The 25117-nt window shown below is 37.8% G+C and overlaps 4 protein-coding genes across 6 annotated transcripts; 2 read left to right on the top strand and 2 right to left on the bottom strand.

Moving 5' to 3' along the window:
* Window positions 1–209: 209 nt before the first annotated feature.
* LOC143449545 (uncharacterized) lies at window positions 210–2634 on the bottom strand. Its single transcript, XM_076949794.1, has 4 exons — window positions 2004–2634; window positions 1750–1888; window positions 1445–1615; window positions 210–1221 (listed from the first exon to the last, which is right to left on the bottom strand). The coding sequence occupies exons 1-4, from the start codon at window positions 2094–2096 to the stop codon at window positions 521–523; spliced, it is 1104 nt and encodes a 367-aa protein (XP_076805909.1). The 5' UTR covers window positions 2097–2634; the 3' UTR covers window positions 210–520.
* Window positions 2635–4987: 2353 nt separating this feature from the next.
* Window positions 4988–8724, bottom strand: LOC143449270 (uncharacterized). 3 transcript variants are annotated; one of them, XM_076949389.1, is made up of 5 exons: window positions 7607–8724; window positions 7091–7232; window positions 6816–6954; window positions 6485–6655; window positions 4988–5884 (listed from the first exon to the last, which is right to left on the bottom strand). In XM_076949389.1, exons 2-5 carry the CDS (start codon window positions 7181–7183, stop codon window positions 5175–5177), a joined length of 1113 nt encoding a protein of 370 aa, XP_076805504.1. In that variant the 5' UTR covers window positions 7184–7232; window positions 7607–8724; the 3' UTR covers window positions 4988–5174. The 3 variants fall into 3 exon arrangements, with proteins under 3 accessions (XP_076805504.1, XP_076805503.1, XP_076805502.1); XM_076949388.1 differs by having other exon boundaries at window positions 7091–7245; window positions 7607–7632; XM_076949387.1 differs by having other exon boundaries at window positions 7091–8724.
* A 1359-nt stretch (window positions 8725–10083) lies between these two features.
* Window positions 10084–15630, top strand: LOC143450280 (uncharacterized). The gene is made up of 16 exons (XM_076950760.1): window positions 10084–10244; window positions 10826–10919; window positions 11103–11130; window positions 11307–11337; window positions 11415–11501; window positions 11778–11852; window positions 11951–11998; window positions 12105–12248; window positions 12460–12590; window positions 12699–12765; window positions 12883–12984; window positions 13340–13570; window positions 13865–14151; window positions 14735–14810; window positions 14986–15086; window positions 15212–15630. Exons 1-16 carry the CDS (start codon window positions 10205–10207, stop codon window positions 15302–15304), a joined length of 1635 nt encoding a protein of 544 aa, XP_076806875.1. The 5' UTR covers window positions 10084–10204; the 3' UTR covers window positions 15305–15630.
* Window positions 15631–18445: 2815 nt separating this feature from the next.
* LOC143450038 (methylcrotonoyl-CoA carboxylase subunit alpha, mitochondrial-like) lies at window positions 18446–24914 on the top strand. Its single transcript, XM_076950433.1, has 7 exons — window positions 18446–18750; window positions 19140–19275; window positions 19428–19620; window positions 21578–21816; window positions 22553–22798; window positions 23189–23281; window positions 23522–24914. The coding sequence occupies exons 1-7, from the start codon at window positions 18581–18583 to the stop codon at window positions 24659–24661; spliced, it is 2217 nt and encodes a 738-aa protein (XP_076806548.1). The 5' UTR covers window positions 18446–18580; the 3' UTR covers window positions 24662–24914.
* Window positions 24915–25117: the final 203 nt, after the last annotated feature.

The raw sequence follows: 25117 nt of genomic DNA on the forward strand, positions 1-25117 counted from the left end.
ACAGCAAAAAAATAATAATCGTTCCCGCACAGGTTAGGAGCACCAGCCGATAATGTTTTCTTAATGCATCCCAATATACACTTCATTTCTGGATGATACCGTAGTGGCCGCGTATTGAATATTATAGGCTACTGTAATAACTCTAACATACCTGGCGTAAAGCGAATGATTGTGACAAAACATTCTCAAACGTTAAACTAACTGGTAAATCATCAATTTGTACATTTATTGGCGACTTTTTGACGTACTGAGGGAATAGAGGTTACATGTTCTTTATAAGTATATATAATTTGGACTAAGGGACCTAGCGGTCCGCAATTTTGACGCTTTGGTTAGATTTAACCTAACATGTTCAGATTGTCAAATGTATAAAGTAAGGATACACAAGAATAAAAAACGCAATGCAAAAATATTTACATGATTACGAAAAATTATGTGAAAGTAATTGGCAGACAGATATGCATATTTGCGTGGATGGAGAAATCTATTAGTACGCGTGTAATTGCATTCATTTTATAGTTTATAATCCAGAAAATCCTAAAATTCCTTTCTTCATTTGTTGCAAAATGACAATACCTGTGACTATGCTAACCACAATAGCCAGAAGAGCAACCCAGCTAAAATAATAAGAGTAGAACAGCACAGCTTTAGGCTGAGTTACTGTACATGTGTCAATACTCCAAGACAAGGACCTTTTTAACCTGAGTTGACCCGGTTTGCTGCCAAAGTACTGATCATTAAAACCATTTAAGACATCCTCTGTTATATCATTTTGTTCTTTCAAATTCAAATAAGGTTTTGATGTGTCGTCGTCCAGGCCGTGCTGGCGACTTCTTCGAGACCCTCCAAGCAATTGACGAACAACTTCGGTCAAAGACGAAATGCGGTCGTTTCCAGGATTGTGTTTACTGGCTTTACCAGGAGGTCCTTCCTCTGCATAGTTTGCTGGCAATGTTTCGGTTGCTATGTGGTAATCGGAACGCTTGTGGCGACTGATGACTGCATTTGATAACGACAAGGGAACTTTACTATGATCAATATCCGAAGATTTGACCAAGTTATCCGTGGATGAGTAACCTGTTTTGAGTTTGCAATAATCGGAATCATTTGACATCGTGGAATTTGTCATATTTCCAAAATGGTTAAAGAGATGTTTTTGGTTCTCAGCAATTTGGTTATAACCAAGGCTGAAAGTCAAAGATCCAATAACCACAGCAACACCTGGGGTTTAAAATGTTTGTGTTGAACCAAACATGATATAAGTGCAAGACACAACTTCGTTTAAACACATTTAGACTTATATTGCAGGTTAAATATAGGTTATTTCTTGTCCCTTATCAAGTAAAACTAATAGAAATATCCTTCATCAAAATCATTCCTCATAACTTAACCGTCTATTCAAACAATGGACTGAGCGACCGATAAATTTTATTGCTTCACTTACCTGCTACAGCTAACAAACCAAGCGCATACTTTTGCCAAGAAACCATTCTTTCGTTATTGGCGCGATAATGCAACATGCTTCTTATAGAGCAGAGAACACTTGGAAGTAAGAAGACCAAACTCAGAATGATAAATACGGTGGTCGAAATAGAAATAGCATCGCTGTAAAAAGCTAAAAAAATAGTAAAAATAAAGTGTTTCGTCTATTTTCAGAAAAAAAATAGTCAGTATAAACAAGTTTACAAACACAGAAACTAACTCGCTATTCGGACATAATCTTATAACTTGCATCGTCAGGTAACTTACCAGGTTTATACGAACTCACACTTCCAGAAAAGCCTTGCTTCAATAAGCCGAAGTGATAACAAACATCGTAAGTCAAGTTTGAACTAGTTGCATGAGTAGGAGTTACAGATGCGTGGTATTCATTCACACTGGCGCACATCTGGAAGTAAATAAGTTCGATGCTAATCAGATGAGTTTACCGTAAAATGTTTATCGTCTAAATCATATTTTATAATTTACTTTTTAACCAGGTTATCAGTGAACACGCTACTCACGCTTATCCAGTCAGTTGTAACCAAGCTCAGTATGGCAAAGAAAACGGCAAAAACCTCGGCCGTTATTGACGTCACTTGTACGCATTTACCCATTTGGCTTGATGGTGGCAATGAAATCAACACGATGTTGTATATGCCTAGCTAAAACGAAGAACTAGGAAGTTGAACTAATATTGTTACACTGTCTTTCTCTTCACCCTATGCGGTTGAACACAGAAATCGCTTTAAGCAATTTTCAACAAACAATTGGCCCAGAATTTATGCACTGCGACCTGTTTACAGGACGATGTTTGGTTAATTATTACTTCCCAATGTGCATGTCACTGCACTTACCAGACGTTGGTGCTTGTTACACGCAGGTACGTAAGTAAAGGCTTGATTTTGTCCTCTTTCTTAAGGTTAATATCTCAAACATTGTGCCAGATAAAGCCTAGTGGCAGAAGTTCGCTAATACGATAGGTTAATGATAACACTGAATGGAGTTTTTTACTTTCAGCAGAATACGAGCTCATTCTGTCCTTAATAAAACTTTCACAAACAGAAGCGTTTTACAAAAGCATAAGAGCAAGTTAATGTAAATTTTCATTGATCTTTTATTGTCTCCATTGTTGTTTTGGCTGCTTGTTGCCCGTTATACTGTAGCTTTACCACAATTGTTCGACACCCGTACGCTTAATGTTGCCTGTGTGGATATCAAAACCGTATTCGTGAACTACACTTTTGCATTTTACACAAGTACAAGTAGGACATTTACTTTTTCATAATGTGTAGGCCGACGGTACGTAACATCAGTTCTGCTTAACCCTATTCTAACTAGGCTTGGCTTCTCCCGCACACTGTCATAGCAAAACGTGGCGTACAGTTGCATTGTTTGCTGTAGAAACTTGAAATTTGGTGACTTTTCCTAAAAAATGTTCAGCTATCTGTCCATGTTTGTTTGATAAAGTTGGATTTTGTAATTTTTAAGATATTGCGATATTTTCATAATTTTCCTCTGCTTTGCTCTGCTCTCCGCATTGAAGCGTATTACTCATTTACGCACCAATAACTCGACTAACTATTCTCTTTCGTTCTCTTCTCGCGGTCAGCTGGTTTTCCGCACAGCGGGGGCGCGGCGTAACAAGAAGAATTTCTAGAAATGTGTCACTTTTAGAAATACTTAATTTACACTAAATTCACTTTCTTTAGTTTTACAATTATGATGTATACAGGAAGCCAGATGATTTTTCTACGAACCTGTCAAAATCCGATCAGTTTACGACGTATAGTTTTCTAGTAATTAACGATTGAAAATGTGTGTGCGGGGTCGGCCACACCTAGTTTTTTAGTAAACTCGCGAGCCTGGTTAGGATAGGGTTAACTAAAAGTAGCTCAAGAAAATTTAAAACTTTATAAATATATAAATAAACAAATAACCGCACCACATAAAATAAGTTATTTCAGCAAGCAGTAACACAAGTAACGTTTCCAGTACAGCACAACACTTGAAAAGGGCTAACATGTCTACATATTTTCAATGACTATGGTACAAGAGCACTTGAGTCAAATGCCGGTGCCTGGAAAACAGCTGTGGGCACCCCTAAAACTACGCAATTACAATATCATTAAATTCTCAGCAAATTACGCAACAAATTGTAGGCTAAACTATTGGTTATTCAGATATATGTTTATCCGGAGCATTTCTCTGGCGTCATACATTTAAAGCGTAAATCTCGCTGTCTTCTGAAATTTTATTAGACTTGTTAAAAGTGACACCTTCTTTGAACGAAGAAATTGAATACAAATGGATTTTTTTCGTCCCAGTTTGGTCCAGTATGATAAACCAAGACGTGACAACACATATCAAATTTAAACTGAAATCTATGCCTTGATTAAGTTGCAAGTTTTGAAAGTTGTATCTTTAAAACAGAATTACTTAAGTGTAGGTACGAACAGAATTCAATCCTAAACGTTTTAAAAATGTCAACGGAAAGAATTAATTAATTGCTTGGACAAACAGAGTTAGAAACATTTTTTAAAAAAATTGTAGAGCCAAATTTTTCTGCCACTTGTTTATTCTCGTGAAATTTATAAGTAGAGGCTACTCAATTTTTTTAGATCTTGTTTAGGCAAGTTTTGTTTGGAATTTTTAGAAGGCTCTACATAACGCCATAGCATCCTGATTTCATCTTACAAAGCCTACATTAGTGTAGCCTATCACCTGATTTTGTGGCTGCTACGGCTTTGTTGATTTGCAACCTTATACCCATTATAGCTCCCTTCACTATGGCAGTACATTAAGCCTGTCATAGCGCGTACGGCTGATAAAATATGTTATACTTAAATTTTGAAAGTTTAATTTTTCAATTCAATTCAAAAATTGAAAGATTTGCTCCGTTTTGCAGAGTAATTATATTGACCGAATGTGATTATCGTTGGAACCACATTTAGCTTCCTTCGTCTTGTGTTCTTGTTCGATACGATCGAGGAGCTACTTGTAGAAAAGTCAACCCCATGATATCGATATATATCACAAAAGTTTTCGATAAGCAAAAACATTTTCCGCCGAACGTCGTCTTTTGTAGACGTTCTCATTTCACTGTACAAAGCACATATGTTCATACCATTAAAGCTGTTATAGCCGAAAGGAGGGTTACAAAATGTACAACTCTTCTAAACAACATCCAGCAAACAAACTTGTTGAGTTGAGTTTGAATCCACAGCAAACAAACCTGACTCTAACAATTTGCTATACATTGCCACCCACCACAACGCTTTTAGTTAAAAAATAATTCGAAGTGACTAATATTCATGTAATATGAGTTTGTTTTAACTAATACAAGTTCTAACAAACACATAAGTTTATAAATGATAAAGTATAGGCACAGTATTGAAGTCACATAAAAACAAACGACTTATTTAGTGACTCAAGTAGCTATGAAGGTAAATAACACCTGGATTTACTGTAGCAGGAATAGGAATACGATACATGTTTGTACAAGTGATGCGATAACAAGTGTGTATATACTGTACCGGTTTTTCCACAGACAACAATAAAATAAGCAAATATAATATCACATTATAGTGGGGGTAGTATGTAAGCTACAACATGAAGTTGTAATGTGCTATACTTCATTTGTAAGGTACAATCATTCATACACTCCGGAAATTGGGATTCATTCACTCATATTTCTATGTATGTTCTAGTTCAGAATATCCTAGGATTGCTTTCCTCATTTCTTGCAAAATGACAATGCCTGTGGCTATGCTAACCACAATAGCCAGAAGTGCAACCCAGCTAAAATAATAAGAATAGAACATCACAGCTTTAGGCTGAGTTACTGTACATGTGTCAATACTCCAAGACAAGGACCTTTTTAATCTGAGTTGACCTGATTTGCTGCCAAAGTAATGATCATTAAAATCATTTAAGACCTGCACTGTTATATCATTTTGTTCTTTCAAATTCAAATAAGATTTTGATGTGTCGTCATGTAGACCGTGCTGGCGACTTCTTCGAGACCCACCAAGCAATTGACGAACAATTTCGGTCAAAGACGAAATGCGGTCGTTTCCAGGATTGTGTTTATTGGCTTTACCAGCAAGCCTTTCCTCTGCATAATTTGCTGACAATGTTTCGGTTGCTATGTGGTAATCGGAACGCTTGTGGCGACTGCTGACTGCATTTGATAACGACAAGGGAACTTTACCATGATCAATATCGGAAGATTTGACCAAGCTATCCGTGGATGAGTAACCTGTTTTGAGTTTGCAATAATCGGAATCATTTGACATCGTGGAATTTGTCATATTTCCAAAATGGTTAAAGAGATGTATTTGGTTCTCAGCAATTTGGTTATAACCAAGGGTGAAAGTCAAAGATCCAATAAGCACAGCAACACCTGGGGTTTAAAATATTATTAGTTGGACCAAAAATGATTTAGTTGCAAGACATTTAGACACGATTGTTTAACACACTTAGGTTCATGTTGAAGATTTAATCAATCATTTTATAATTTTTCGTCAAAAGCTCGATGGAGACGAAAAATCAAGCCAGTTGTTACTAACACGAGCCGATGAACAGGAAAAAGTGACACAGCCGAAAAGATTTAAAATGTGCTCAAAAATATTTACTTTAATAATTGCTGGTAACAACTAGCACGGCCACTACAGGTATAATTAGTTAAATTCATAAAACATAAGTTTAGTATAGCTTATTCCTTTGTTACTTTAATAATCGTCATTGTCCAAAAAAAATGTAACCTATAACCTACGTTTAGGTATTTTTCACGGATCACTGTTAATCTAATTTGAAAGTTACATCACAACAACCAGCAAACAAAATCTAACGTTAATTTGATGTTAATCCATTCTTACAGCTAAAATCGTGCTTTGTCTCAACCCTTTTATTGGTCTGCGTGATTTACTTACACTGAAGGAGCTGTTCAGTTACCTAATTTAACTGAACTTTTTCATTTTATTAATTTTATTGCTTCACTTACCTGCTACAGCTAACAAACCAAGCGCACATTTTTGCCAAGAAACCATTCTTTCGTTATTGGCGCGATAATGCAACATGCTTCTTATAGAGCAGAGAATACTTGGAAGTAAGAATACCAAACTCAGAATGATAAATACGGTGGTCGAAAGAGAAATAGCATCGCTGTAAAAAGCTAAAAAAAAACAAAAAAAAAACAATACAAGCAAATTTCGAGGGAATCCTCTATTTTTTAGTAAAAACTGATTAGGTATGAACAAATTTGCAAATATACATGAATCATACAGAGACTGCTAGACATGATATTTCTAAATTTGCATCGCCAGGCTACGTACCAGGCTTATACGAACTCACACTTCCAGAAAAGCCTTGCTTCAATAAGCCGAAGTGATAACAAACATCGTAAGTTGTGTTTGAAAATGTGGCATGAGTTGGAGTTACAGATGCGTGGTATTCATTCACACTGGCGCACATCTAGAAGTAAATAAGTTTGATGCAAATCAAACAAGTAAACGGCAAAGGTTTATTTTATAAAAAAAAATACGTTTCACAGCCTGTAACAGCACTTATTGCACCTTACAATGAGAACATCATTGAACACGCTACTCACGTTTATCCAGTCAGTTGTAATTAAACTCAGTATGGCAAAAAAAACGGGAAAAACCTCGGCCGTTATTGACGTCACTTGCACGCATTTACCCATTAGGCTGGTTTGTTAGCAACGAAATCGACACAATACTGTATATTCCGAGCTGAAACGAACAACTGAAAAGTGGGAATAGTTTGTTACACTTTCATTTTAGGCTTTACATAGACCTACGGCTATAAGCACGGTAATTTTATGTGGGCTAATAATTCATAAACAAATACCAAGAAATTTATGCACCGTATTCTGATGGTAGATGCTAATCTATTATTAGTGATTTTCTATTGGGCTGGTCGTGTATATGTCACTGCACATAGCAGAAACTAGGGTGGTGTCATTACGAAAAGACTCAGCGCCGTGAGAACATGCTACTAAATAAAATTTGATAATGATAGATTTTGAATTTTATAGGGTGATAGACGTTGATATTCGCCTAAAACAAAATCTGCAACTTCATTCAACTTAACCAAAGTAGCCTACCCGACAAGCCCGGGTATCGTGCCCAACCTTGTCACCTTGTACGACAAATGTACGTGAATGAAAAAACTCAACCTGTTTTTCGTTTCGCTGATGCATAATTACTAAAACCTCTAACAACAGTTACAATCATTCCATCGACTCTACATATGTATATAATCAATTATTCATTTCTTATTTTACGCAAAACAAAAAAATCCCGCTTGAATTTGCTTTCACTACCCAGGTTAGTATGAACAACAGAAGAAATTGATGCTCAAGGCCCAAGGGTATAATATAAGGATCGTTATTTGATTCAGATCCAGCATCTCTGTTAAAGACAGTGCTTGTTACCTGCGTGCAAAGAGCTCATGACTGGTTCTGCAGCGGCTATCATTGACCAAATGACCTGATTCTTATATGCATAATCTATGCGTAGTGGTCAGTGTTTGGCTCTCTGGGCCAACTGCAGCTAGCGTAAGAACTCGTTAGAATAAGTTAAAGCTAATTCTGACTAAATTATTGACTTTTAACAAAACGTAATGTTATTTGTTCCCTGCAGCCTACCACTGACCTGAACAAGACTGGCACAGTCAGATTAAGCGCTTTGCTGTACAAACAGCAGAAAATGTAGTATAAAGCAATATTATTTATCTTAAACATTAACTTATCTTATTCGCTACGTAATTTCCGACTTCAAAATCTCCTTTAGGTGGCTGCATTTTTGCTCAGCAATCATTTACCAAAACTACACAATCTCAAACTGGGTTTAGTCACGAACATTTTACGAACGTAAACATTTTACCAGCCGCAAGTCATTTTTACTTTTCAGGCTTGCTCGGAACTCCATTGCTATTCATACTTGCCACGAGTTGTGTAACAAACGATCGTACTGTTGAAACAAATTTCCGGTGAAACTTCGCTATTTATGGCAACATGAAATCTCCACGTTAATTTGAAACAAAATCTGAAGCAACAGATTGTTGCATGCACCAGCTAAACCAGGTAGCGTTAGTGACAGTAGGACATAGGCTAATTCTTTTGGCATATTCCGGCAGACTATAGCTAATTATGAAATATTGTCATGGTGTTTACTGTTGTGTTCAGCGCTCCCTTGTTAATACTTTTTTTGTTTAAATATTAATCCCTACAGGCACTTTATTCTTGAATAGAATTGTAAACTGGGGTAATTCCAATAACACAACAAGTATGGTAACCACACAAATCAAAGATGGGCTCGCCGACTTGCTTTCCGTGGGACTTCCGGCTGAATAGAATATTCATTATTGTCCATTATCTATGCATTGTTTATCGTATTTGTATTGACACTAATAAAACCAAATTTTTTAGGAAAGTTCAAGAAAAACACGAAATACGTTGATATTCGACGTGTCTGATGATATTCGATAGATTTTAATTTAATCCAAAAATTCATGTTTCACAATTAATTTCACTTGGCTGTGTTTTTTCGTTTTTCTTCAGGATGGCGTCCAGTAATCGAAAAATATTCCGTAAAATCAAAAAATTGCATTGTTTGTTTTTTACATTTGCTTCTAAGAGATTGGCCACTGCAGTTGGGTGAAGTGGGGAGTCATAAGCTAAATACGCTTTCAAATTTCAATGCTATAGCAAGCGTGAAAATTAATGTTCCCTATTTAAATGATTTCAATCAGAACCTCTTGGCCGGAACAACATTGGTTTTGCAAAACTTTTCAAACTTTCGACATTTAATAGAAAAAGAACCCCCCAGCAATTTTGAACAAACAAGGCGGAACATGCCAGAACGCATTGTTTCAGTTTTCAGTCTTGCAGACTGAAACTACTTCCTTATTATGACGTTCCCATACGTCATCTTATGATTATGATTCAAACGTGCACTGGGCAGCCTGTGCATTCGAGATGCGGCTACAACAATAAACTTTACTTCCGTGTCAACACTGTATGCGAGGCATCTTTTCCTGAATTTACCACAGCACTAGAAGCAGAACGTCACAGTAATGTCGAACCGCACAAAGGTTATTTGTTTGAGGCAGAAAATTTCAGATTCGGCAAAACGCAACAGGCCGTGTCCTGGCAAACGTTGCTATATGTGCCATTCAGTCGCTGGCTAATATGTGCTTCTGAATTTATCAGTGTACCTGGAAAAACCCTTATCAGTGTGTAGATTGTATAGTTAATAGCCGGAAAAGTTAGCATTGAGCTTTATTTATTGAGACACTGGTATTTAACTTTACATCAGCAATTAACAGGGTTGTTTTTTGTTTATGAGAATATTATGGTAAAATTGAAATGAAACAACTAGTGTTTCATCCTTGATTACCTTCTGCCTGGCGTTACAATGGCCTCTACCGTATTTACATTGCTGTTCAGAGTGAAACTGATATTGTTTACTCAAACAAACTCAAACAGCGCGTCTCAGACAATACAAAACGTTTTGAGAAATCTGGACGGTTACTGCTGGTTGTATATTTGAGAAAACGTGAGCGTTGTAACTGATTGCGCAGTTAGTTCTAGGAATTTGCGGTTCGGTAGAAGAATCACGCTAATCTGTTTCGTATTCAGTGAAGCTTAGCAAATACTTAGGTCTGTTATAAGATGTTTAAACTGTTTCAGTGAGCAAAAATGGACGGTGCGGTAAAAGAACTACTGAACAAGTTAAAAGGTAGGTCTATAACTTGCAGTGTCATTTGGTACAGCCCTAGTAATAATAGTTACGCGGTGGTGAAAAAATGATTTAATAACGGCGGTATACACAGCTTTACATCCATTATAAAGTTTTCTAACTATTCTTTTGTAACATGAATTCAGTCTATATTTTCAACTAGACTACTGGCATATGTGACTACACATTGTCAGAAATCGCTAGCGTATTTGGCTAGAAACGCTGCAGTCCTCACGTCGCAAAATCGTCGTGAACAAACTATGTGTTAAAATTAGTCATTAAGTCACCACGTTAGAACGTACCAACGTTTATTTACGTTTATTAAACGTACCAACGTTTATTAGTTTGCCTGACAACAAGCCAGCGTGTCCATTTATTGAGGCTTGGTCCTGTGGTCCACCCAACATGCGTGCCAGCTAACTTTAGGTTTCAGTTGTTATTTTCTACACACAAGTTGTGTTTATAATAACAAACAACCCGAAAATACGCTGGCACGCACGCTTTGTGTGGGCCATTACCAATAGGCTGTGTGGAATTTTGTTCATTCAATCCAATATTCTCCCATTTCAATTTCTCTTCAGATGCGATAGAAACTTTGCACAAAATTAAAGTCGAGAAAAAGTGGAAGAAAGATAAAGAGGATCTTATTGCTGGACTGAACGTAACATACAACAAGTGAGTTGCAATTAAGATTAAGCGTATCAGCATATCCTCCTTGTCTTATTATCATAAGATGAATCAACTATCCTACTTGACAGCACGTATCGACCGGCCTTAATATTATTGCTGTTACGCTAACTGGCCTACGTTGACGAATCGCTGCATGAGTGCATAATGAGTTTGCAATTTCTTTTTCAGGTACAAGCATTTGCAACCTCCCGACAAGGTACGCATAATTCTGTCATAGAATTTAACTTTGATGAATTAAGGAGTTCAGGAACCAATGTTGCACTGGCTCGTAAAATAAATAACTAAAGAAAGAAGTTAACTCCTTTGTGAGTTACTTTTAAAGTAGCTAACGATGTCTTACAAACTTAAATTGTTAATGTTTTTCCATGTTAGCATTCAAATGGACTAGCTGCACCTGGAAATGGTAAGACATGTTCGTTTTTGCGCATGTTCACGTCAGCTTGTCATTTTTACAATGTAACATTTGACATTCTGCTCTAGATGACGACGGGGGCGAGGTTTATGATGACGTTGCAAGGTCAGATAACATGGGAGGAGGTGACGTATACGATGACGTCTCAACGCAGCGTACGTTTGCATTTGTGAAGCGGTATTTAGTATCACTACGTTAGTTTTAAAATGTACCCCATTGTTAGATTTTTAAGTCTTCTGCAACAAAATTGATGAACGGTTAAAAACGCTGGTCTTGTTATCAGTTTCCGTGCTTAGAGTTTATTCGCTATTTGAATGAGAAACTGAAGACGACACTAGGCAAAATGAATTTTTCTTAAAAGAATAAACTGACTACTTCACGTATTAATGCATTAAGAGTTTCGTGGTTACAGCTAATTGGTGTTTTTTCAGAATTACCAAATCCACCCCAAGAAAACCAGGAACTTTACGACGACACTGCGTTGCAACCGGAACCACCTCAGGAAGGTAAATCCCGATATTTTCCGGTTATGAAGATTTGGTAAATATTAGTCAACCTGAGTTGGGGCAATTACTGAAACAACTAAATCATTTTTTTTTTACAGATTACAATGACGTTCAGGTCTCACAACCAGCGAAGGAAATTGCAATCCGTAAGTTATTTTATCGTTTGCTATTAAGTCGGCGTAATAATGGAAAAGTTTTTCCGGATTTCATTTTGTGGCATACCAAGACGCTATGTTGTATTTTATGCTGAAGGTCCTGTAGCTTGCGAAGACCTTCGAGACGCCGCAATGTTTGATTTTCTCGAATTGAAGAAGAAAAATATCTTGGCCGGTGCGTGGCAGAGGCGCTGGTATGTCCTGCACAAAAGCATACTCTACGTGTACGACAGCTCGAAAGGTAGGATTAGTTGTTCCAAATAGGATGTTAAGTCCGAATAAAAATAAGTAAAAGTAATAAATATAGATCAAATTCATATACGATGTTAGCTTAATGGCTTGTTCGATTTGATTACACTTTTCAACTCACACATTATAAATATGAAGTACAAGCATAACTCATGTTACTTACACAACTTTGCAACAACTTATGTTTTCTTTTTTGTTTCCAGACAAAAAGCAGAAAGACGCGTTTGTCGTCACTCATTACGTCTTTGAATGTCGAAGCGACATCACAAAGGAAACAAAGCGCAAAGATCGATGCTTTGAGCTGCGAAATCCACAAACCGGCAAGAGTTTTGAAGTACAACAATAGGCTTACAACTACGCCTTGCTGCTTGGTTGTAACTATATTTCCAACCACATACAATTGCACATGTAACACTTCAGAAATGTTTTCTGCACCTTTTAGTTTTGTGCATCCGACAAAGATCATCTCAACAAATGGAAGGCGGCGTTTGATCAAGCCAGCAAGATTTGTGAGCAAAACTTTCTTCGGTCAAACTGTTTTAAGTCGTATCTTATAGATACTCATACTCCGCCAAGATGTACCGGGGCACTGCACTGTTTAGATTAAAAACAAATTCTTTTTTTAGCCCCCTCCCCAAGCCACGACCGCATGAGTTTACCGGAAGTTCCTGTCCCAGCGCCTTCACCCACACATTCTGACAAGAAAATCAATAAAATGAAATTCGGATGTAAGAAAGTAAAATATAAAACATATTCAGTCTTGGAGCGAAGGGTCAGGAGTCAAAACCCATACGTAGAACGAATAAAGCAGATAAACGATATGGAAAGATTATTGGACAGCTCAAGTTTTAGTTGACATTCCAGCCATCATCAATGCCTTTATCAGTGCACTGCATGGGATGCTAAATATGTTCTTTTACCGTTTTTCCTTGTTTGTTTGTTCCGCATAATTTCCGGTTTTATAATCTAGTTTTAATAGACAGCACTGAGCTAACAGTTAACCCGACTTGATGCAACAAAGTATCTAAAGCTAGTAAAGGTTTGTTTATTTTAATATTCCTAACTTGTAATTGTATTTCAAAGTTTCTACAATTACAAAGAAAATCGGCATGGGCTCTAACAAGCCCGTCGCTCCGTCAACTAGTGACGAGATTTACGACGACACAGCTGCTGACGCGGTGCCTGCCATCCAGGGTGATGAGCTTTACACGGATACAGCCGAAGGTCATAGCAACTACGACGACACAGCAACCATGGCCAAACCGCCCATGATAGAACCTGAAGCTATTTACGATGACACTGATGAAGTTAACGGTAAAACTTTGATTGAACTCGATTATAGTGGAACACAGCTTGTTGTGATTTTGAATTGATCAATTATAATTGGAGACATTCGGAACAAAACTGTAATCACTTTACATACTTTATTTGTTAAACTCTTTATCTGCTTATGTGATACTCTTCCTGTCTACCTTTCTCTTGCGGAACAGGTAGGCTTAGTTTGTTGTATAGTTTGAGTTTTTTCTTGTAAATGCTGTCTTCATTTTCCTAATGCAGACAAGCAAAATAGCCAAAATATCTAACACTTGAACATACTTTCCCACATAGATCGACAGTTGCCTCCAATCCCGGCTCTTCCGACATCCGCAAAGTCCATGTCACTACCTCCTCCACCTCCAGCAGCACAGTCGCCAGGATTCGATTCCTCCACAACTCCGTCGCGTCCTGTAAAATCACCCTCTTCTTCATCAGGTTTCCGCCCTCCGCTTCCATCAGTGAATGATCGGGAGTCCGGGAGTGGAACTTACCGAGGAAAACGGACCTCCCACTCAAACGAAGAGGGCGTGTCGGGAAGTGGGACATTCAAGGGCAGCCGTGGATCTATTCCTAGTGAGGTGAGTCTGGTATATTGTCATGCACAGACGAAGGCAAACGATATTTTAATCAACCTGTCATTGCCGGATTATAAGAAACGATCAAACGATCCCAGGTCGATTCAACCAACATAGGGGATAGAGTAGTCCTGCTGGGGTTGAATTGTTCTAGGTTCACTCGCCTTGGGTTGAATCGTCTGTTGGTTTAATTGATCAGCCACCGGTTAAAACTGATGCTTAAACGTGGTCAAGAATGTTGTATGAACAGGGAAACAAATTGTGCTAAGGAATGTCTGAACGCACGATCTGCACAGCCTTTTCTGTGATACGTCTATATTTGAAGTGAAATGGGGTTCCTTTGGAATTGCATCCACATAAAATTTACTTACATATTCACCTGATAAACTTTTAATTTGTTAATTAATCATATAATCATCAATCATAATTAATCAATCATAATCAACTTATAAGAGAATACTTACAACCAGGCCTAAACCTATTGAAAAAAATGACCACACAACAAATTATGCCCATGGGGGCAACATCGGGGTCACGAAAGAATGTTCTTTGTTCTTAATTTCACGCTTTCATTCTACTTCCTCAGCGTGATCTTCCTCCACCGCCTCCAAGCAACATTGATCCTCCTGCAAATGAAGCACCAGGCAGTGGCGATGGCGAAGGTTAACGCTCAAATATAGATTTTACATTACGTAGTTGACTAATCGAAGAATTACTTCGTCGCTTGTCTTAAGGGTATCCTCTCAAACGGTTAATTAAATAAAACTCTGTAACTTAGCTGGTTTCCATTAACCTTCATTCGGTTTGATTTAATTGACTCGGACTCTTTTGAAACAGCTGATTACGTCAATCTCTACCAAGGGCTGTGGGATTGCATGGCTGAGGCTGACGACGAACTCGCGTTTAAACGCGGTGAAATTGTTCATATTATTTCAAGGGTAAGCGTTCATAAATAACCCCTGCCTTAAATCCCAAGATTTTTGTTTTGCTTTTGTTTATTTGACGTCAACCATTTTTGGAACACGACCAGAGCTTCTTTTAATCACTAAGCGTTTACATTTAGGATTACGAAAGTTATGGTTGGTGGATCGGAAAAAAAGATGGCGTTGTCGGGCTGGTGCCGAAGGAATACCTAATGGAGGCTTATGAAATATAAATCGCATTTATAGGGCACCAATTAATGCATCAAAAAGTTTTTTTTTCACAGTGATAAAAAGTCTTAAACACTTTTTCCATAAATAAGCAGTGAAGTCATGACAGTGATGTTTTGCTGGCGAGCAGGCAGCTTGACTTAAAAAGGCAATATTTCTCAGAGTTTCTCTACTATTCTGACCCTTGATATATATACGTCGTTCATTGCTATATAAGAGTTCATGTTAGAAAATTTTGTTTTAGTATCTGTGTATTCTGCATTTTGGAATCATATCGTATTTGTTGTAGCCTATTTGTCATTGCGAATAAAATTTACTCTGATTTAAGTAACGGTAAATGTCTCTTAAATGTTTCTGTGTCAGTCTAACGGTGAATTTTGCTATTTGCAATTGCTTGAAAAACATGACTCATTAGTAGCCTACATATGTGAAAAATTTAAAGCGTCTTTGCAATTGGCAAATGTCTTGGTGACTGCTCACTGAGTGGATATCTGAAACTCAATCAATAAGGTTTCAGGCTTTGTGCTACAACTAAGCTTGCTTTTGTGTTAGATTGATACCGACATGTAAACTGGAATACACCAGTATATGTGCCTAATAAGTTTAACTGAAGAAAGCATGCTTGCTGTTTGCAATTTTTGTAATAAGTTATTCAGTGATACAAAGGCTCCTGACATTTCTTGCACTGCTAGAAGTACACTCAGCTAACTTGGAAAAGTCAGCTGTGCCCGAGACTCAATAAACCAGTGCTGCAACTCGAACTCAATAATTATGGCTACTGGTGAGAGGTTTATCCAAAGGACGGAAGGCATTGTTTTCGAGTGTATTTACGTAACTATTTTTCCGGGAATTCACCGAAAATCTTCAAAAACTATCAGTATGAAATAATTCATATTTCAACTTTTAATAGTGTATGAATTTCTGAAAATTGGGCAAGCCCTTGTAATGCACCTAGCCACATCAAAATAAGTGACAATAGCTATAATTTGTAGTGGCCAGTGGGACATTGTTTGTTAGTTAAACTTAAAAAAACCAACTGTATAAAAATGCTGAGTCAGTGGAAGCTCCAACGTCGACTCGAGGAAGATCGTATTGCGTGGGCCATGCTATAGGGCCGATAAAGATTTTGTGGCTCTCTAGCGGACGTAGGTCTGCTGGACAAAAAAACGTTGGCCCTTTAGCGATTATCGCTAGTGGACCGTTAGAAGCAAACTAGCGGCCCGACGTCGGTCCACGAGCGATGTGCTATTTGGGTAACTTCCTTCCCTATTGGCGTTTTTCTTCAAAAATTTGGTGATGGAAGACATTATCTCTCTTCAACTTAGGATAGCCGCTATACTAAATCCGGTCACGTGATAAAAAGATATGGATCGAAATATGGGAAGATATGGGTAGAGGCACTTGAAAACCTTTAAAAAATCACGTGACTTTGTATAACAAAAATTCGGAACCGATCACCAGATCATTCTGCAGAAAAATTCTGCTAATTTTTCACATATTTTCAAATTTAATTTTAAAATCAAAGATGGTTTTTGCGCAAGAAAATTTTGGACATTTGCATATCTACAGTCGTGTGCAAATTAATTGACTCAAGCAGCAAAAAACACACAATTTTTTTTATTTACTTTCAACAATAAGTTTCAAAATCTGGTCAAGAAGTTGCGTGACCACCTTTGATTCTTCAGCACCTTTTTCACACGATGTGGCATTGATTTCACAAGCACTTTGCAGTTTTCTTGAATTGCAGGGTGTCTATACCAAACTTGAGTAATGGCCTCTATGAGCTTGGTTTTTGTAGTGCAATCGAGTTTATCAAACGAGATTTCAAAGTTGACCAAAGATTTCGATTGGGTTCAAGTCGGGCGAGTTTCTTGGTTAATCTAAAACATTTATCTTAACTTTTTGGAAAACTTTCTTCACTTGCTTGGACGTATGGCCAGAGGTGGGTGATCGGTACTTTGAAAGTAGGCTACCGTCGGTAACGGTACCGGTGCTTGTCAAAAAATGTACCGACACTTTCGGTATTCGGTACTGTTCTAAAAAAGTAGTTCGGTACTTTGTCGGTTCTCGGTACCGATACTTTTCGTGTAAAAGACGCTGCAGCAAATGCAATATTTGCCGCTATTGTGCCCCGGTAAAGGTTACTCCAGGTTAAAACATACGATACGTTACTCGATCGTTCGCAACTTTACTTGACATTTTTAGATTAAAAAAGATCAACATATACTACAATTGGTATTAGGAATTAATTAACATGTGTTTTTGAACGCATACTTGTTAAAATTTTGAACTAATTACGCGAAAAGTACCGATTACCGGGACTGACTAAAATTTCTTGAAAAAAAAAAATTCGGTACAGAGATTCGGTACTTTTTTTTCAAAAGTACCGACGGTATCGGTATCGGTACTGAAAAAGTACCGCGGTACAGTAATTCGGTACTATAGTACCGCGGTACCGCCTACCTACGCGTATGGCAAGGAGCAAAATCTTGCTGGAATATTACCCTACTTTCAGGAAAAGCCCTTTGCATGTTATGAGTGACCGTTCGTTGGATCAATTCGAAATAGCGAACTAAGTTCATCATTCCCTCAATTGGAATTAATGTTCCAATACCAGAAAAGCTAGTAGTCCGCCGCTGTAGAAGTCATCAATTAATATCAGCAGACACGATTTTAATTTGCTACTATTAGATTTCTCATCGATTTTCACCTGCTGTAAGAATTATGATTTCTTTTTTTAATTTTTTGGGGGTATACCTTAAAGTGAAGTGGAATCCTTGGTGCTTACCGCATAGTGCTTAATGCTTACCCTCTTAAAAAAATGGGTCCAGTTTTGACTCAGGTGACGGCCAGATAGGACCTCTAATTTGTGCGTTTGTAAGCGTGTAAGCGTGCAAAGCGTACTAAGCCTACAGGCTACATAAATGATATGCATGCAGTTGGTTGAACTGGGCAATCTTATTAGGCTAGTTACCGGTTTTACAATTTAGACCTACTTTACCATCACTCCGATTTGCCAGTACCGTATCTTAATCTGTTATTAAAGTGTAAGTCTGTTCACCTTAAAAAGCCTCTGAGAAAAGGGCTGATTCAGTGATTCTGATTTTGTGTCATGTCGTGCAGGTTCATGTTTGCTGTATATTTTTATTTTGGTTTATGGTTGTGTGGCGCACAATTTTTGACGGAATTTCAAATGCTACGTTTAAGAATTGTTTTTTGTTACACATAGTGGTTATTTATGTATAAGTTGCTTTTACTTTAAGCTAAAAATATTGTTTGAAATGTGGAGGTTAACTCCTCTGCATAGGCTGTCATTTAAATCATGGCAGAAACGATTTTATGGCATCGCTGGACTTGAAGTGAAGGAAGGTGTTGAAACACGTCAAATTGAAAAGTTGCTGATTGCAAATCGTGGAGAAATTGCCTGTCGTGTAATGAGAACTGCCAAGAAGTTAGACTTAATTGAAGTATTTGTATAGCTAATGTTTGTCGTGGGAATCTTGTACTAAACTTATTGTTGGATTGTTAAATATTGTCAGCTTTCATTATTTTTTGGTGTTCTTTACTTTTGCACTTCCATATTAGTATCAAGTATAGAGGAATTGTTATATCATTTTAAAGTTTTCTTTATTACCTCATATAGTATGGTAAATGCTAATCGCAACTGGCATTATTTCGTAGTTCCCACCCTGCTAATGAAAAAAGTACTTGGTTTATGATTGAAGAGGATATTAAAATATATAGATAGTTAGCAGGATAGTAAAATCATGTCTTGGTTTCTCTGTTAAAGTTTTCAATAGATTTTATTTTCTTTGCAAATAATGAGAGATTGTTCTATAGGATGGGAATACAAACTGTTGCCGTCTATAGTGAAGTTGATCGCAACCAAATGCATGTTGAAATGGCAGATGAAGCTTACTGCATTGGGCCTGCTGCACCAACCCTTAGTTACTTGAAAATGGATAAAATAGTCGACGTAATTAATCTTTTCATAGTACTTTAAATATCTTAGTTTCTTGATGTTTGTTTTGTGTTACAGAAAAGACTTTTTTTAAGTCAACCAGAATATATTGTATATCTGTGATTTCATCATTACAAGTTTCCTCATTCTATGAAAATGATTTTTAGGTTGCCAAAAGCTCAGGTGCTCAAGCTATTCATCCTGGTTACGGATTTCTTTCTGAAAATGCTGAATTTGCAGAGCTTTGTTCACAAGAAAATGTTATTTTTGTGGGTCCACCTTCAACAGCAATTCGTGATATGGGCATAAAAAGCACATCAAAAAAAATTATGTCTGCAGCCAATGTACCAATCATTGAAGGTAAAAATTAGTTTGAACAAACAATATGGTATTTTTTTGTCACTGTGCTGATATATATCGATGTTGTATGCATCAATGCACTGCAGCAGTATCTGTAATTAACTATCAGGTGATATGGGTTAGCTTAGCAGTATTTTTACCACTCTGCTGATTAAACTGTAAGAGCATTTGTGTGCAACAGATGTCATCGTGTCTTTTTTATGTAATGTTTCAGATTTGTTACTAAAGTTAGTGTTTTAACCCTAGAACTACCGGAAAATCATTATACCTAGAAAGACCGGATCGGTCAATTGACCTGTAGATAAGGATAGCGGTGTTTGCCGGAGCAGACCAGAAGCAATTTTGTACGATAATAGTACTAAGGCTGGTGTGGATACTGCTGACAAAATGTTACGATGTTACAGCACTAAAGCTGCATCTAGATTCTAGATCAGTGATTCCCAAACTGTGTGCCGCCACAGATTCTCAGGTGTGCCACGAATCGTTTTGGAATTTTGGAAAAGAACTGTATAAATATTTAAAATAAGGCATGCAGACAAGCATATGCGACTTAAAAGCTTTCTAGCTGCTTCAATAGCTGAGAAATAAGCACATGTGACGATGAAACCAATTATGGCATTGTCAATAGAGTAGGATAATTTTTTAAAGCAACATTTCTTCTCTTGTAAGTGTGCCGCGAGCGTTTTCTAATTTTTCTAGTGTGCCACAAGCTGAAAAAGTTTGGGAACCACTGTTCTAGATGATGGCTTTAGGCAGCATTTTTCAATCGTTGTATATAGTTTGCTTGAATTCATTTGTGATAGCCAAAGATATCGGTATGGCGCATTGTAGCGGGCACGACTTTCTTTTGCAATTAGGAGAGCTCTTGTGCACCGCAGAAAGACAACGACGAGCCCCTTCAAATCAACTTATACAATTCGCGCAGCCACCTGTAAATGCTAGCCTGGTTGCTGCATTGCCTGAGAGAAATAGAACCACTTGCAAACTGTGACAGAAAAACAAAACTCGAATGCAGTGCAGCAACTGTACAATATATGTGTGTGGATCATGTGCCAAATCTGTGTGTCATGCTTGCTTGCCATGGCAACACCAAGTCCTAAGTTTCATGACCGTATTGGCGTCGGCAAAAATGTGTCCAAAAATTTTAGTACATCTGCAAAAACACCTTGCTGTTTTGATTTTATTGGTGTTTGAACGAAACATGTAGCTAAGCCACAATGACTATTCTTGTTCTATACAATCGTCCTTTTTGCCCTCTTTACGTTGATTGAACCTTTTTCTGAAATTTTCTTTTTTCTAAAATTTTTATGTGTAAACATTAAGGTTTGCAGGAAAATTTTAGCCATTATTTTCATTTACGGATCAGTTGACCGATGTGGTTGTTTTAGGTATATTCACGATTTTTCGGAGGTTTTTGGGTAAAACGCAATTATCTTTATAGAGCACGTAGTTCATACCTAACTCGAGCATTAGTCCTAATATCGGCCGAATATATGCTCATTTGCAGAAAATATTGTTTTAAAAAAATGCCCTACCGGTCAATTGACCTGTATGGTAGTTCTAGGGTTAAACAGGATTTTCAACATTCATGGTCGAAGGTGTAACTTAAAGTAAAATAATTGTGGATGACCATTTTGAAAGCTAATTGCCTCTTCCTTTGAATAAGTTATTGCGTTTGATCATGAACGAAGTAAGTCAATTTAGTTGTATCTTGAGCTGACTTTTTCATGGTCTGTGAGAAAGAAATTCCAGACCCAAATTATCTTATCTGGGACCACACCAAAGTGAAATATGGTGTCTGATGGTTTTGCGTAATCATGTTTCACGCCGGTAGCTTATCAGCTCTTTTACTATAATATGCAGGAAGTGAAAAATGAAAAATATCTTTTCGTTTAAAAATTGTAAAATGGAAGAAGTTGGACCAGAAAATTTGATCGCAATTTTGTTTTACATTAAGGTTATCATGGAGAAACACAAACAAATGACCATCTCTTACGAGAAGCGGAAAAAATCGGATTCCCGATCATGATCAAGGCTGTGAGAGGAGGAGGAGGAAAGGGGATGAGGATTGCAATGGAGAAAGAAAATTTTATCGAGCAGTTGGAAGCAGCTCGCAGGGAAGCAAAATCATCATTTGGTGACGATGTGATGTTGATTGAGAAATATGTCGATCGACCCCGACATGTTGAAGTCCAGGTTTTTTCTAATATTCTGTTTAATAGTTAATGATGCTGTTTAAGTTAATTATTTTTTTGACAAATTTTGCTTTAAAAATGTTTGTCCACGGTTAACTTCACACCGTCAGCAATTCTTCATTGATTTTTTCCATTATCTGCTGTCTCATTAATTATTATTATCACCTATAGCAGTGGTTCCCAACCTTTTTTGGTGTCGGGGCCGAATTTCAAACTTCATAGTACGTATGGAGCCGCATGAAAAGACTCAAGTAATTATAACGAAAATTTTAAAGCATGAAATCATGTACCAACGAATAGCAACACTAACAAGAAAAATAACACAAATCAATTTAATGTCCAACTTGGCATTGGCTTTGAGCTTTAACAACTTTGTCAAAGCGAGGCGCAATTGTGGTTTAGGATTCAGGAGGCGGTTTATGATTCACAATAAGTAGACAATGGGCCATTCACAACAGTATAAATTAGGCTACAATGTGTAACTGTAAGATGTAAAATGAAAAATATGTAAATAATTTTGAACTAACGCTATAAATTTTGACCAATTTTTGACTTTTTTTGACAACTCAAAAACTAATCGCCCTAATTGTTGCCAATAGATTTTTTATTTTTTTGTGGGATTTTCAGGGGTCATTGAGAGCCGCAAGAAAGCTACCTTGGAGCCGCGGTTGGGAACCACTGACCTATAGTCTTATAAATTCTTCACGATTCACTGTACTCCAACTTTGTGTTACAAGGTGTTTGGTGATCACCACGGGAATGCGGTTTATTTGTTTGAGAGAGATTGCAGTGTGCAACGTCGCCATCAAAAAGTAATCGAGGAATCCCCAGCACCAGGAATATCTCACGAGACGAGGGTAGAACTTGGAGAGGCTGCTGTCAGAGCAGCAAAGGCAGTTGGTTACGTCGGGGCAGGCACTGTCGAATTTGTCATGGACCCAGAACAAAAGTTTTACTTCATGGAAATGAATACCCGACTGCAGGTGTGTTGTCAAGAACGGATTATTTCCGTAATAAGTTTGCTACTGTCAACTATTCATCTGCTTAGCATAAACTGAGTTTAGTCATGATAGAACATGTTAGAACAATTACTTTGATGCTAAATGCAATATTGTTAAGGGTTTTAACTTGTTTTACGTATAATTTCGTCTTTATTTGAATTTTTCTCCGAACTTTCAGCTCTTAATAATGATCTAGAGCAGTTTTGCTCATCCATGTTTAAATTGGTGCGTCTAAGTACTCAGTGTTATCAGCATTACTAGTGTTCACAATGCTTACAATGGTAAAACTATGACACACTTGTAAGTTGTAACTAACTGACACTTCAGAGTTACTAGAGGAATCCCCATTTTAAGCGTTGTTGTCAACTTCAGGTGGAACATCCTGTTACAGAGATGGTGACAGGAACAGACTTAGTAGAGTGGCAGCTTAAAGTGGCCCAGGGTGAACCAATGCCTCTTGAACAGGTATGATATATGTGCTATATAACAATTATTGTAATCTTGAACGCCTAACTGCTCTAAATTTATTGCTGACGTGGTGCTAGTCCACATTTTCCACCCTTCGCATAGTTTCAGTTATTATTTACAGTACATGTCATCTTTTGCTAATGGTAAATTTTCTTTGCTGCATTGGCCAATTTTTTTTCTGGCCACAGCAGTCATTAATGTCGACTATTTTAACTTATTTTCCTGGTATTTTAACAGAACAATATCACTCTGCGAGGTCATTCATTCGAAGCACGTATTTACGCCGAAGATCCAGACAATGACTTTATGCCTGGGGCTGGACCACTCCATTACTTGAGTGGTCCTGTGGAAACGGATTCGATTCGTGTAGAAACTGGCGTCCGACAGGGAGACGAAGTGACCCCAGATTATGACCCCATGATAGCGAAACTAGTGGTTTGGGGACCTGACCGGGCTCAGGCGCTTCGTAAACTACAAAGCAACCTCATCAACTACACAATTGTTGGTTTAGACACAAACGTAAAATTTCTTTACCAGTTAGCATCTAATTCTCATTTTGCATCCGGGGATGTACACACTGGCTTCATAGAACAGCATTTTGGGGAACTCTTCCCTTCTAAAGCTGCAACCGTTTCACCTCAACTGGCATGCCAGGCAGCGTTTGTTCACATGATTACCTCTTCAGACAACTTTAACAAGGAGGAAAATCAGGATCTGGCCGGGAACACAGATCCCTTTTCCAGATGTGGTGGGTTTATGGTGAATCTCTCGCCAACCAGTGAAACCTCTTTGAAAATTGGAGATTGCGACGTAACGGTACAAGCAATACGGATAGGAATGACAAGTAACGGTGAGACGATATACTCCATGAGTGTATCTGGTGATGTGGATGTTGGTGCAGATGAGATCACCTTGTCAGGATACGCCAGAGTGGACCCCGAGACGGCTGCTACGTATGTTGTAACAACTGTTAATGACGTCACGCAACGACACAAAGTGGTTATGTTTCCAGAAAAAGTGAAAGGGAGCAGTGTTGAGCCTGACTCTTTCCACCTCTTCCCATCTCACCACTCAGCATCAGTGAAAGTAACTCTTCCTCTTCCATCCTTTCTCACACGACAAGCTGCCACTGCTGGTGGAAACACCGCTGGTCAACCAACCGCTCCCATGACTGGTAAGATCGAAAAAGTTCTCGTTTCCCCGGGTGATAACGTCACAAGAGGTCAACCTCTTGTTGTTATGATCGCTATGAAAATGGAACACACTATACGTGCGCCGCGAGATGGCGTCGTGGAGTCGGTAAGATACGCTGAGCAAGAGTCGGCAGAGAAAGGTGCTCTACTGGTGAAATTGAAAGAACTTGATGAACCTCAGTAACCTTGTTTTTCGTTGGGTTGAAATTTACCTCGAAAGAACTATTTATTAGAATTTAATCATGTTCCAAGGATGACTTTAGATTTAGTATGTTCTTTCTTTTGCATTATAACTGCTTGAAACCTACTATTAAGTTCCAATATCCTATTGCGACGTTGTTTTGTCTGCTGTGACCTATTACGACGAGGCCTTTCTTTTCTTGGCATTGTACAATAATGTCACTAAGTAACAAATAAAAGAATAAGATTTTGTCGAACCTTGACTGCTGGCAGAACTCAAAGTAATTAAGTTAGCCCGGTATAGAAAAGTCAGTCGATCTTGCAATTGAGAGGTAATTTGATGACGTTATGTGCTGTTGTTGTTGTAACATTTAGTGAGGATCTGACAACTCACGCTGGTATGTTGGTGGCTCCAGCGAAGGAGTCGCGTGAACAGTATATGTAATTATGCATGCACTGG

Source organism: Clavelina lepadiformis, chromosome 3, assembly GCF_947623445.1.
Source record: "Clavelina lepadiformis chromosome 3, kaClaLepa1.1, whole genome shotgun sequence".
NCBI classification, from domain to species: Eukaryota; Metazoa; Chordata; class Ascidiacea; order Aplousobranchia; family Clavelinidae; genus Clavelina; species Clavelina lepadiformis.